This window comes from Dipodomys spectabilis, unplaced genomic scaffold (assembly GCF_019054845.1).
Source record: "Dipodomys spectabilis isolate Male_0828 unplaced genomic scaffold, ASM1905484v1 ptg000024l, whole genome shotgun sequence".
In the NCBI taxonomy this organism is placed as follows: Eukaryota; Metazoa; Chordata; class Mammalia; order Rodentia; family Heteromyidae; genus Dipodomys; species Dipodomys spectabilis.
Genome location: NW_024870701.1, coordinates 33,025,265 through 33,038,907, shown reverse-complemented (window position 1 = coordinate 33,038,907; position 13,643 = coordinate 33,025,265). Strand labels below are relative to the sequence as shown.

The following is a 13,643-nucleotide window of genomic DNA, read 5'->3' as shown; positions in this document are numbered from 1 at the left end:
GCCAGTGGCCATTCTCTTTCTTGAATTTAGTGTAGGACGTTGATTTGTTCCGTTGACTGCTGTGACAGTGTTCTCTGGGGTTATCTTTAACACACTTCCCCTACTTACAGCTTTACCTGGCTCGCTGTGGAGAGCCAGCTCTTCGTCCTTGGTGAGAAAGAAAATGTGCTGCAGCTGCCCTTTACTTTCTCCCCAGATGTTCTTTCCCCATGGGAAGAACATCTGTAAAGAGGAGGAGACAAGGACAGAGGCTGTCCGGGGATGACTTCTTTTAAAATGTAGGTTTTTATTATTGATTCGGTATGGTCAACAAACCAGGAGACAACTTCTGTTGATGAACTCAAGGTTCCCAGCAAGAGAGGGCACGCTAGACTCCTGGGAAAAGATGCAGTCAGACAGGAAGGAGGGAAAGTGAAATGACCGTTGCAAGAAGGAATACATGGCGTACGGTAAGCAGGTGGAGGATTGGCTAGTTTGAGTCATTCAGCAGGTTCTAGGACATAAGGGCGCTCTCCCCCCCCTCCCTCTCTCTCTTTCTTCATCTGTCCTGGGGGTCTTAGGGCAGGGAGATGATGGCCCAGAATGAGAAGGCTGACAGAGGCGGTGGAGGTCTGGTGGTTTATTTGGAGGTCTGATGCTATGGACGGTAGGTCACTGAGTAGCTCCAGGAACTGCCTCGCCTGGAGATGAGCAGTGTTTCTAGGCCCAGGAAGGCCCCATATGTCAAAGCATCAGGAATACAGAAAACACAGTGTCACTAGGCCTATGTTGCCAGGCCTGGACTTGACTCATCTACATAGCCTTCTGGATGTCTCAGTCCTTCCGATCCATGATGCACTAACAAGTACTCTAGCTGTTTTCAGCCTTAAGAAACAATAGAGAAGAGTGGAGGGATTTGGAGAAGTGGAGAGGGGCCATTCCTGAACTCCAAAACTTGAAGTTCTCACTGAGGACACACAGCTTCTAACTGTGCTTTAGAACCCAATTCCCTGATGTTATTCCTTCTGAGAACTTGCCCTATAGTTTTAGTCTGGAACTACCTCCCACACCTGTCCCTAGCCTGGACTGGACCACTGATTGACCTGTGCTTCAGGGAATTTGACCGTGACCTTGGCCTTGTAAAAAGAGCACGTCAGGAGGGGGTTGTGAGGTAGTGGGAGAAGCAGAGGCTTCAGGTCCCCTCCTTCCTCCCTGGCCGGTGGTGGGGAGTAGAGGGGCTTTGCCTCTTGGTGTGTTGTATTTATTCTGATTAGTCAGGTGACCACACATCCCAGTTTCCCATGGCAGTGCCATTTTGTGGCAGCTGTCCTCGCATCCATCTGCTTTAGCATTTGTCCTGGGCAAGTGTTCTCATCTAGGAGATACATGGACCCAATTTACAAAAGACCCCAGGAATATCTCTCAAACCGAGCCTTTAAAAACCCCATGATCTCTGCGGGTTAAGGCAAAGTCCTGACATCAGCGGACCAGGTTTGAGTCTGGCTTTCCATCATGCCACCCGTGTGGACATGTGACTGGATCTTGCGGGAGTACTCGTCCACAGAATGGTGACACTGCGACTTGCCCAGTTAACCTACCTCCAGACCCGGAAGTTCAATGTAAGCGAGGTAAATCCTGGCCCCCTCTCTCACGCCTCAACCTGACACCAGGCAAATTTCATCCCATCATCTAATACCACTTTCTACCAAAGTAAGGCAGAAACCTACACAAGAAGCTCCAGAAATTAACGTGAGCTTAAGAGCATGGTGATTTAAGACTTTGTTTTTAAAGCACATCAACAGTTTCCAGGAATCCAATCTGAAAGCTTCAAATGGTGCCTCCCGCCCCCTCCTAATTTAAAAAGAAATCCAATCCCTTGGTTTCTTTCTCAGCTTTAATGTGACTTATCTGGCCTGGGACAGTTGCCCAAAGCACATTAGAAGAAGACCAGGGCCAAATGCTTTCTATAAAGTGTTACTTACTGATTGCTTTCCCACCCAAGGAGAGATGGGGGAGGGAGAGGGAGAAGATGGGAGAGAAGAGAATTCTGAAGTGTTTGAGTTTTGAAAGGGGGTACAAATTCATCTTGTCCATTTCTGAAAAAATTTTTAGAAAGTTTTAAAAAAGTTACAAAAAAAAAGCCATAGACAGCTGCCCTCCAAGAGCTGTATCTTAGCAGTTTGGTCTGCAAACCTGACATAAGGGGAAATGTCTCCTATCAGAGGGCAAGAAGTGGTTGAGAGGCTTCTTCCCAGGTTCCTTGGCGTCTCTGTGCATGGGGTGAATCCCAATGGCAGAGAAGGGGCAGGGCTAGCTACTGCTTACAAGTCTCACTGCTCGAATGAGAGAATGTAAGGCATCTGGTTAGGCCCTCCTGAGCTGAAGGGCCAGATCGCCAGTGGAGGGAGGCAACATTTGGTTGAAGAAACCCTCCAGTGAAAGCCATAGTTTGCAAAACAGAGAACAATAGCAGTAGGCTTGGAATGGAGTCAAGGTCAAAAGCACTTGTTGATAGGAGAAGAGATGTGCAAAGGGGATATCTAGGGATGGGAGAAATAAAGAGAGGAGAATGTGGCAGGTAGATGAGGAGTTCCAGAGTGTGTAAGAGAGGGGATGAACGAATAAAGATCCGTTAAACTGTTCTCTTGATCCTCAGCTACCTAGTTCATTCATAATGGACAGAAAGGAAGAGTGGTGAGTCTGTACAAGGTTTGTCCCAGTAGCCTTTGGCTATGGGAGGACACTATTGTAAGTAGTGTTTTGGGTCATTTAAAAAAATACATTCCTATGTCTCAATCTGCACTATCTAAATGTGACCTGCCTTGTTTTGTAATGAAGTCAAGAGTTGTTCTTCTGTTTCTGGAGTAACTAAGTTATTTATAGTCACATGAAAGAACATAAGGAATTGTCATGACTTACTCATTTCAATTCAACTTTATTTACTATGGTCCTCAAAACAAAAGTGTGTGCAGGGAGTGATATGATTGTGGTGTAAGTGTTGTATGCCTCAAGCTGGGCGCTGGTGGCTCCCGCCTGTAATCCTAACTACTCAGTAGGTTGAAATCTGAGGATCTTAGTTCAAAGCCAGCCCAGGTAGAAAAATCTGAGATACTCATCTCCAGGTAACCACCAAAAAGTTTTAAGTGGTGGAAGGCCAGTCTTAAATGAGCAAAATAAAAAGAAGATAAGCACAAGGTCCTGAATTCAAGCCCCACTACCAGCAAACACATACAAAAAGTATACTGCTCTTCATCTTTTTTTTTTCTGGTTGCTTATGGGGTTCGAACTTAGGGCCTGGGCATTGTCCTTGAGCTCTTTTTGCTCAAGGCTAGCATTCTACCACTAGGGCCATAGCTCTACTTCCAGTGTTTGAGTGGTTACTGGAGATAGGAGTCTGATGGGGACTTTTGTACCCAGACTGGCTTTGAACCATGATCCTCAGATCTCAACCTTCTGAGTAGTAGGATTACAAGTGTGAGCCACCAGCACCTGGCTGCCCCTTCATCCTTTAGCAACTTCAAGTACAAGATTTAAGTGATCCAGCAATCCATTTTTGTTAGTTCCACTTGGACTCTGTGTTGAGGTTGCTCAGCACTTAGAGATCTCAGAAGGAGACAAGAAAATATTATGTCTAATCTTATAACTAGAGATAGGGAAATTTCAGAGCCTTGACCTGGTCAGCTCTGCAATTATATGATGGAGTTCCTGGGAAGAAGGTGAGATTGTGGTTCAGCCACCAGGGGGCAGCAGAGCCAAGACTTTGCCCTGTAGTCTTAAAAAAAGCAGGATTCACATTGTTGAACTGCAGTAAAACAAAGAGAAGAATCCTGAGCAGACTTCTTCCAGTCAGTAAGCACTGATCCAAAATAAAATGGATTTGAATAACCACTAGGACAGTATGGCTGCCAGCCAATACTCTGTATTTGTGTTCTTGGAAGAAAAACATGATGCTTAAGGGTAAAGGACAAGTGTCAAACATCCACACGGAAAGCACATTCATAAGACCCTACAGCATTGTGAAGGGTTTGTTTTCTGCAGAGGGGCAAACATGAGGCTACAAGGACCCAGGTGTCATAGAAGACACACTTGGAAAACAGTTACCTTTATTGGTGCTGCGGCCTGCCTGCCCAGTTCTGGCCCTTCAATCCCCGAAGAAGAGGAAAGATTCAACAGATAGTCATGCAACCATGCCAAGTTTCAGAGAAAAGACTGCCCTCAACATCGAGAGAAACCCTTGATGCCCTGTGTGTCTGTGGTAAACAAAGGGGACCGTAGCCAGCTGTCCCCAGTCCAGAAGTACGTGTGGAGAGGCAGGGTGAAAGTCACTGGGAGATGGGAAGAAATGGCATCTCATCTTGAACTCAGGGCCTTGTCCTTGCTATGCAGATATACCAATACTTCAGACCCTCAGCACCTTTTGAATGTGCCTCACAGCATGACCAGTGTCTCTGTAGGGCTTGAACTCAGCCTGGGTGCTGTCACTGAGACTCCCTCCCCCTCCCTGCTCTCCCCCCCCCCCCCCCCCAGGCTAGCACTCTATCACTTGAGCCACAGTTCCACTTCCAGCTTTTCTGGTGATTAATTGGAGATAAGACTTTCCTGCCTAGGCTGGTTTTAAACTGTGACCCGCAGATCTCAGCCTCCTGAGTAGCTAGGATTATAGGCATGAGCCACCAGCACCCGGCTATGGGGCCCCAGATATTTGAGCTGTATCACCAATGCCAGTCCTCCAGCGTCAGTCGCAGGCCTAATGCACTGGAGACAGGTGCTTTGATGCCCCAAATATCTGCACGCTCATCGCCTCCCTCGCATGGTGGGATTTTAATCTGATTTTACTCTGATCAGCCATGTGTTCATAGAGCTGGTCGGCCCACTGGCTGACGTATCTGGCCCGTCCTTGTCGAGGAGGTCTGGAAACCCAGCAGAGAACAACAATCATGTCAACCATCTTGGCAAGGCTGACATTCTAGTGACATGCTGAATGCGTGGCTGAAGTCTCGGGGCCCAACAGAGCCAGAAGGACTCATCCCTCTGCTGGGCGGAAGTGTCATGGCTGTGTCCTGGCCCCTGCCCAGGTAGCAAACCAAGGACAGCTCTGTTGAAGCAGCTGGAGTAGGGGCCATGAGGTTTCTCCCACTCCTAGCCAGTCCATTCCCAAGACCCGAGGGACTCACCAATCAGCCCCTCCTCATTTGTCATCTGGCTCCAGGGGACAAGTCTGAACAGAAAGAGCATCTGGAGAGAAGCCCAAGGGGCTTGAGAGCGCCCTCTGCAGGCAGGATGGGAACAAAAGGAGGAAGACGAAAGGAAGACAGGAATGGTGGAGAGAATCAGGACAGAGCCTGAACACATGGGACCCAGTGAGGAGCTCAGAGCTGTCCATAAAATATGTTATCAGTACTTCCAGGAAGGACTCAGCCAGGTGTGGCTATGGGGAGCCAGGAAATACTCTTACCCTCCTCATTTACCTCATTTTCCTGTGGAAGAAGAAAAACGAATGTTCTTTTTCTTCCAGCTTGAATGGCTGTCAAAGAAAGTGCCAGTGATGGTTTCCATGGAGGCGGCCCAGGCTGTTGCCTATTCTGAGACTGAGAAAGGAGTCATAGGGCTGGATGAGGAGGGCAGAGAGTGGGCAGGAGCTAGAAAAAGAAGGTCTGTGAGCCCAGGGACAAGGGCCAAGAGAGAGGGACCTCACCAGTACTTGCTTGGCCACGATGTGACTTATACTTAGATAACTGTGGGAGATTACACTGTCTAAGCAAGGTAGGAAGGGAGGGACAGACACTAAAAAGCTAATAGGCTCAGGGAGAGGTGGTAGTGACCAGACTGGGTGCCTGTATCATCTGGAGTCATTGTTTGCTGAAAGTCACCTATCCGAAGAGAAGGTCACCACGTAGACACCCTCGGCGCACGGCTTGCCAGAAACACAGATGCGTCACCTTGCAGATTCCCCACTCCGAAGTCCTCTGTGACTTTCACAGAAGCATTTTTTCAAAGTGACTATGACAATAAGATGTCCATGATCATATATAGTTAGAGAGAATCCGGGCTCGAGGGTTGTCATTAGGGTGACATTTCTTTTTAAAAGCTGATGTGTGTTTTAATTGTCTGGGGGGTAGGGAGAAAGATTAATGTAGCATTTCTCATAGAATTTACACCCCCAGAAAGTCCCCCCACCCCAGCCAGACAGCAGATATAGCTCAGTAAAAGAATGCATGTCTAGTGTACCCAAAGCTCCGGGTGTGATCCCCAGTACTGGTGGGGGGTTCTTTTGAGATGTTTTATTATTGTCATAACTAGTTTCATGTCTATTCTGCAAGATGGAAAAGTCACGTGGCTCAATAAATCATTCTAGTTCCTTCTGGTTCCTTCTACAAGGCACTACCATACAGCTAGTGCCGGTCCTTGAAGGAGTGACTCAATAAGCATGAGGAAATGAAGGACATGAATAGAATTTCAAGAATCACTAGCTGTTTCCACAGTAGAATCAGTGTCTGGGGCCCCTCCCGGTATATGTACGTGACATGAAAGCCCTTTTAATGCACGTATCTTGCTCTGGCTTTATTTTACACCCATTCACACATACACACACATGCATACACGCACACACACAAACACCACTTAAGAGTCTTAAAATAATAAAGAGTTTATGGCCTCATAGTTCTGGAGGCTGGAAGCCTGAAGTCAAAGTGTTGATGGGTTTGGTTCCTGCCAGAAGGTCTGAGGAAATATATCTCATGTCTCTCTCCCAGCTTCTCCTGGTTGCCCACCATCTTTGGCTTGTAGGCACATCCCTCTAATCTCTGCCTCGGATGAAACGCAGCATTTCCCTTTCCTGTCCGTGTCTTTTCTCCTCTATTTATATAGCTACCAGTAATATTGCTTGAGGGCCTACCCTACTCCAGGATGAACTCACCTTACGTTGTTATGCCTGCCATGGCATTGTTTGCAAATAAGGGCACGTGGGGAATACTGTTCAACTCTGCATGTCTGTCTAACAGGAACTCAAGGCGAGTTTCGGCAGTGGTGTTCATATTGGAGATTGGTGGTCATCCCCAAACCTGAAGGGCACAGTTGTTGTGTGTGCTGGGCAATGTGGGTCACAAGTCGGGGGACTGTTTCTTCACTGCTTGGGAAGACCAGAGCTTAGAGAAAGTGAACTCATATCCTGTGAGTAAATCTGAGGTTAATTGACCTAGAAATATGATTCGGTTGTGCTGTTTTTAAATTCCTAGGTAAGGGCGAGGCTCACGGGAAGGATGGCCAATCTGAGGGAATAATAGATCAAAGCGAAGGCCCAATGTCCTGGCTGAGACAGAGACCACAATAGGAAAGAAGGAAGAGTCCTAATTCTGTAGGCACCTCACGAGGCAGTGGGGACCTTTCTGAGAGGCCGCAGTACACATTCCTGATTTGTCTCTGCAGAGGTGAGATGTCACACGTTCTCAGAGCCTGGCACAGGGGACCGGCGCTGTTTTCCAGGTGCTTTAGGCTGGACGCTCTCCCTGCCTTTGACATTTCCTACTTGTCTGAGATGCTGCGGCATTGGGGAGAGGCAAAGAGACCCTCCCCCTGGCCTGCCAGGCGTGGCTGTGCTGTGTGGGCCAGGGCTGAGGCAAAAGGAAAATGCAGTCAGCCTGGCACTCTGACCTTTTCTGGAGTCTCCTGCCTGGAAATATAGCGATGTAAAAATGACATGCTTAGCAGTGGAATTTTCCCTCCCCTGCTCGGTTCATTTCTTGTCTCTGGCTGACTTTTTTTCCTCCAACAAATGATCTTGGCTTTTAGAAATGGAGTCACTTTTTCACGATGAAATGGACTATGGGTTCCTGGGGGGGCAGAGCAGCTCCCTAGCAGGGAAGAGAAAAAAAAGCAGAGCTGGATTTGTGGCAAACATGGGGAAGGAGCTACTGGCTCATAATGTAGTTTCAGAAAGGGCAGGGTGTGGGGGGAGGGGGGGAGAAAAGCTTTCATTCCCTTAACAGCTTCAATACTGGAACTTGGATCCCAGGGGAGAAATGACACCCCCTCACCCTCATTCCAAGTACACTGACATTTATGATTTCTCTCAGGAAATGAAGGAAATCTGATTTCTTGAATCCCATTAGCTATTATGCCAGAACTACAGACTTCCTGTTGCCAATGCGCGCCTGGTCCTATTCATCAGAAATGGCCTGAACTCCCACACTAGCAGGGTTGGTCTCTGGGTGCGTGCCATCTGTGGAGCAGTGTGGGGTGTTTGGCTTCCTGCTTGGTTGTTTTTGTTGTGAACTTCTTAATAATTTTTGAACAAGGAGCTGTCTTTGCATTATGCACTGGGCTGCCAATGAAGTCAATGGCCCTGTCTACCAGACGCTGGTCTCAGCGTCAACTCCCTTCCAGGGAGGGACCCTGTTAGTTGCACCAGTTATCCTACGGATCCTTGTACTTATGACCTGGCCCACGTCCGCTGAAGCTTTTCTACTGGACCAAGTGGTTGCATACATCTGGTCTGCATTTTATTCACCCCATGTGGTCGGCATTCTCGGTCTTCCCATTTCACAAAAGCCTTGCGAGGGTCAGGATGCAGCCTCGCTAACCCAGCAGTCACGGGGATGATTTGCCATCTGTCTGCCCCTCTAGACCAGGAGGCCATGAACTCAGTACTTGCTTGTTCTCTACTGTCCCTGGCACCTCTAGAACAGTCCTTGTCTAGGTGTTCCATAGGGAAGGTGTGGGGAGCTGCTGTCCCTTTCTCCTGCATTTTTGTATTTTTGAGGACTCAGCACTGACCTAGATCAACACAAGAAGAGAATGCTGAACAAATGCAAAACCTCAAAGCACCATCCTCCTGGTACTGAATCCTGCTGGGTTAAGTGTCGGGCTGCAGTGATGAAGAACGGCTGATCTCTGCGCTTTGCTCAGGGCCGAGGGACAAACATCAGCAACTCTTCTGCTCACAAGGCCACGGCATGCTGCACAGACAAGGCGCTCTACCTGCAGATCTCAGTTGGGGTGTGAGAGGCTTCAGGAGGGGAGGTCAGGAAAGGCTGTCTAGAGGAAGTGAAGGAGTGGAGGATGGTCAGTAAGTGGACTGAGCGAGAGGAAGGAGTCAGGGCATCCCACGCAGGGGGAAATCAAGCTGGGAAGACTCTTCGAAGGGGCAATCATGACATCTTGTAAGGGATGAAAGGAGGTTCGGGGCTGGGAGATGCGGCCGGTGGCAGGGTTGCAGGCAGGCTGAGGGAATTTGTGTTTATTCTAACAGCAATGAAATTGTTGTTGTTGTTGTTTGTCAGTCATGGGGCCTGAACTCTGGGCCTACGTGCTGTCCCTCAGCTCTCCAACTCAAGGCTGGCGCTCTACCACTTGAGCCATAGCTCCACTTCTGGCTTCTTTCTGCTTATGTGGTGCTGAGGAATCGAACCCAGGGCCTTATGCATGCAAGGCAAACACTCTACCATGGAGCCACCTTCCCAGCCCCAGCAGTGGAGTTTTAAGTGGAGATGACATGCTTGGCTCTGCAGAGGCCACTCTGGTATCAGCGTGTGGATTGCACAGATGGGACGTGGCCAAGGGGATGCAGGTGTGGGGGGAACGTGCTTCTAACAGACTCGAGTCAAAGGTCAACCTCTCTGCCAATCAAATGAGCCTATCTGTGGTGAGGACAGCCAGGACATGCCACTCAAGGATATGCCACTCAAGGAGGGGGACAATGTGGCCCCTGTGTGCATCCTCCCTTGCTCAGCCATGCTCTGCAGAGAAGTGTCTGCAGTCAGTGCACAGGGCAGCTGGCAGACAGGCCAGGATCATTTCCCCAGTGCTACAGCGAGCAGCGGTGCTCTGCCCGGAGCCCAGGAGGCCTGAGCCCTCCACCAGCTTTCTTGATGGCTCTTTGTCATCTGCAAGTAGAGTGGGATTCTTGGGGACCTGAGCACATGTCATCCAAGAGGCCGGCTAACCCGCCACGACTGGTATGGGAACACATAGTCACTCCCAGTTTGCATACTAAATGTCTCAACCCAAAGTGATGTGTCTGAGATGGCGCCTGGGCCGGGGGAGGGGGAGGTGGGGGGGACGCGGGGAGGAGGGTGCAGATGGCCGCACCTACAGCCAACTGGAGAAGGAAGCCCACATTCCTCTCCTCCTAAGGAGGAGGGGGAGGGAGGGACTCTGTCCCGTGAGGGACACTCTAAGGATTGCCTTTCCATCTTGTCTCTTACATCACCTGTTTTCTTTCTTTCTTTTTAATATATATGTATATATATACACACACACACATACATACAGAGAGAGTAAAGATACTGTACAGAGGGGTTACAGTTACATGAGTAGGGTAATAAGTACATTTCCTATCCAGCATTGTTACTCCTCTTTGGTTTTCCCCCACCATCACTTCCCTCCCCCCCAAGTCCTCCTTTCCCCCCCCTCCCCTCCCCACCCCGGACATTGTAGAGTTCGATTTCAACAGTGTCGTGTATATCTCATCGTTACAATGGGTCAACCTGCATCCCCATTTAAGCATTCTGCTATACCCTTTCCCCCTCCCCAAATTAGAAAAATGTATATACAAGATGCAGAACACTGGAATCAAATACAGTGAAAACAGGGGTTATAGTGTGGGGGAAGAAGTTCCAAAAGAATCACATAGTGCATTATAAGAACATTAAAAACAATAGCAAGCAAGAAAAAAAAACCCTTGTGTCCTGTTTTGGGGTACATTTCGCTTAATCATCTCATGTGGTCATATGAACAGAGCTTTGGACCTTCTCTGCTTGTCCTAGACATACACTACTTATTGCAGATAAAGGAAACCATGGGACCTATGTTTCTTTGGGCCTGGCTTACTTCACCCAATATAATTTTTTCCAAGTCTTTCCATTTCCTAACAAGTAGGGCAATGTCATCAATGTCATTCTTTCTGATGGAGGCATAGAATTCCATTGTGTGTGTGTGTGTGTGTGTGTGTGTGTGTGTGTGTGTGTGTGTGTGTCACATTTTCTTGATCCATTCATCTAGTGAGGGGCATCTGGGTTGGTTCCATATCTTAGCTATGGTAAATAATGCTGCAATAAACATGACCTGACTGTTTTCTTAGGCCAGTCCTATTTCTGTCTCAATTCCTTCAACTGTAAGTTGAAAGGTCTAAACTAATTCCTTCCAGTTCCAAAGTTATAGGATTCTTTTTTTTCCTCTTTTCCCAACTTGTGCTCCTACAGGGACTTGAATTCAGGGCCTTTACTCTTAGCTTTTGCTCAAGGCTGGCTCTCTGTCTCTTGAGCCACAGCTTCACTTCTGGCTTTTCACTGGTCAATTGGAGATAAGAATCTCTTGGACTTGTCTGCCCGAGCTGGCTTTGAGCCTCGCTCCTAGATCTCAGCCTCCTGAGGAGCTAGAATTACAAGCATGAGCCACCAAGCTGGCAAGACCTTTTCATTCAGAACATTTGAGTGGCGTGGGGCTTGATTTCAGGTCATCAAAAAAATATATATCACCATCAAAACCATCCAGCACTAGTCCCTAAGACTAAGAGAAGACCTAACAAGAAGCTGAAATCTTGGAGCCAAGAGTAGAGAAGTGCTGCTGTAATCAGACTTTCTAGACTTTCATGGATGTTTTCTGGGGCGGGGGGTCGGGGGGTTTGAACTCAGGGCCTTATGCATGCTAGACAAACACTCTACCACTTGCGCTATGTCTCCAGCCCCTCTTGCTCTAACTTATTTTTTCAGAGAGGGTCTTGCAGTTTTTGGCCAAGCTGGCCTCAGACCTTGGTTCTCGTGCGTAGCTGGAATTACAAGAGTGCACCCCCACACCCAGCACCATAGGCCTCCCCCAGCCCCCCTGCCCCACTCCCAATGCTGGGGAATGGAACCCAGGGTCTCACCTCCCTAGGGAAGTACCTTACCACTGAGCTACACCCCAGCCCTGGTTATTTATTTTGTTTTGTGTGGTACTGGCTTGCAAAGTAGGTGCTCTACCACTTGAGCCATGCTGCCAGCTCCCCTCCCTTATCCCATATAGGCCTTCGGTCCATACTGTGGGTGTCAGTGGATCTTTGACGTCACTGAATTCCACCATCTTTGTTGTTGTTGTTGTTGTTGTTTTCCTCTTATTAATTGTGTTAACCACGTGGCCATTCTTGCCTAAACTACACCATCCTTTCCTCCTTCCAAATGTTGCTTTCTAACCTGGCGGTGACCTAAACGTTAAACATTGTTTCCTGTCACCTACACTTACAGGTACAAAGGATTTAAGGGCAACTGTTCCATGACGTTCATCGATCAGTTTAAGGCGCTACACCAGTGTAACAAGTATTGTCGCATGCTGGGGCTGAAATCCCTTCAAAACAGCAGCCAGAAGCCAAAGAAGCCAAGCATCGGGAAAAGCAGAGTTCAGACAAACTCCACAACCACGAAGAAGCCAGGACCTGGAAGCCCAGCGGAGAAGAAAGCCTAGTGCACGCCACCCCTGAGACCCGCGGCCACCAGCAAGCAGCACGCGAGGTGTGAGCAGACATTTATGGCCACGCGGGAGATAATGGCGCAGAGCCTGCAGAGCGTGTGTGGCATGCTTTCTGCCCAGCCAACTTTGCCCCAAGAGGCATTCACACCGTCACCTGCCATCTGCTGCCATGACCTTAGGACGGGGACTCGTGACCAGACTTGTACAGAGACTCATCCATTCTCTTCTTTGTCAGCCAGCTAGCATTTCTAGCAATTTCACATTGTGCGTCATTGGTGCATTTGCACGTGGTTTGTTGTCAAGGACTTGGTGCTGTGCGTATCTCTCTACTTCCCTAATCCTCCCCTCTCTACATGTCTAGCATGGCCAGCCATGATGTGAACAGACATCATGAATGGCAAGCTGTTGCACGAGTGTTGAGCGTCTAGTGTTGCTGGAGTCGGCTTCTGAAATGGCAGGCCACTTCCCTCCCTGACTCACATAGCCAGGGATAATGTTCCATTCGTTAAATTCATGAACAAGACGCGTAAGATGCGCATATAGTCCGAGACACCTATTCTTTCGGATCTTGTGCCATATTTCACATTCCCCCTGGATGTGGCAATTGAGCAATTTCTTAATAGGTTTACTGAAGCGCAAAATCTTTGCATGAGTGTTTGGTCTCATTCTTACATTGCTAGTAAGGTTGGGTTACTTTCTATTTCGCTCCCTATATGTGGTCTCCCTAAGCCCAGGGCTAGCCCATAGAAGATGGGTGCTAATTGTGGCACGGGTACCCCAGCTCACAAGGACTCTGCCCTTCCCTGCCCCACATGGCTCTCCTTACATATTCCTCCTTCCCTGTGCCTCCTGATATGCCACTCCCGAACAAAACAAAAAACTCTGGAGGAATGTATGGCAAAAGCTGGCCTCTATGAGCAGAAGTTGGCCTAGGAGATTCTTGGCTTCTTTAGCTTTTTTTTTTTTTTTTTTTTTGCAGTTGTAGCACTTGAACTCAGGGCCTAGGTGCTGTCCCTAAGCTCTTTTGCTCAAGGCTAGCACTCTACTACTTGACCCACAGCGTCACTTCTGGTTTTTGAGTGGCTAATTGAAGGTAAGGGTTTTATGGGGATTTTTCTGCCCAGACTGGCTTTGAACCACCATCCTCAGATCTCAGTCTCCTGAGTAGCTAGGATTACAGGTGTGAGCCATCAACACCAGGCTTCTTTAGCTTTAATAATGCT

The 13,643-nt window shown here is 48.4% G+C and overlaps 1 protein-coding gene across 1 annotated transcript in view; it reads left to right on the top strand.

Annotated features, from left to right (window-relative positions):
* Positions 1–13,020, top strand: part of Alpk2 (alpha kinase 2) — a 102,053-nt gene extending 89,033 nt beyond the window's left edge. Inside the window, exon 12 of the mRNA XM_042675100.1 lies at positions 12,198–13,020. Coding sequence (XP_042531034.1) covers positions 12,198–12,414 — 217 coding nt within the window. The 3' untranslated portion in view covers positions 12,415–13,020. The remainder of the gene's footprint in view (positions 1–12,197) is intronic.
* The last annotated feature ends 623 nt before the right edge of the window (positions 13,021–13,643 follow it).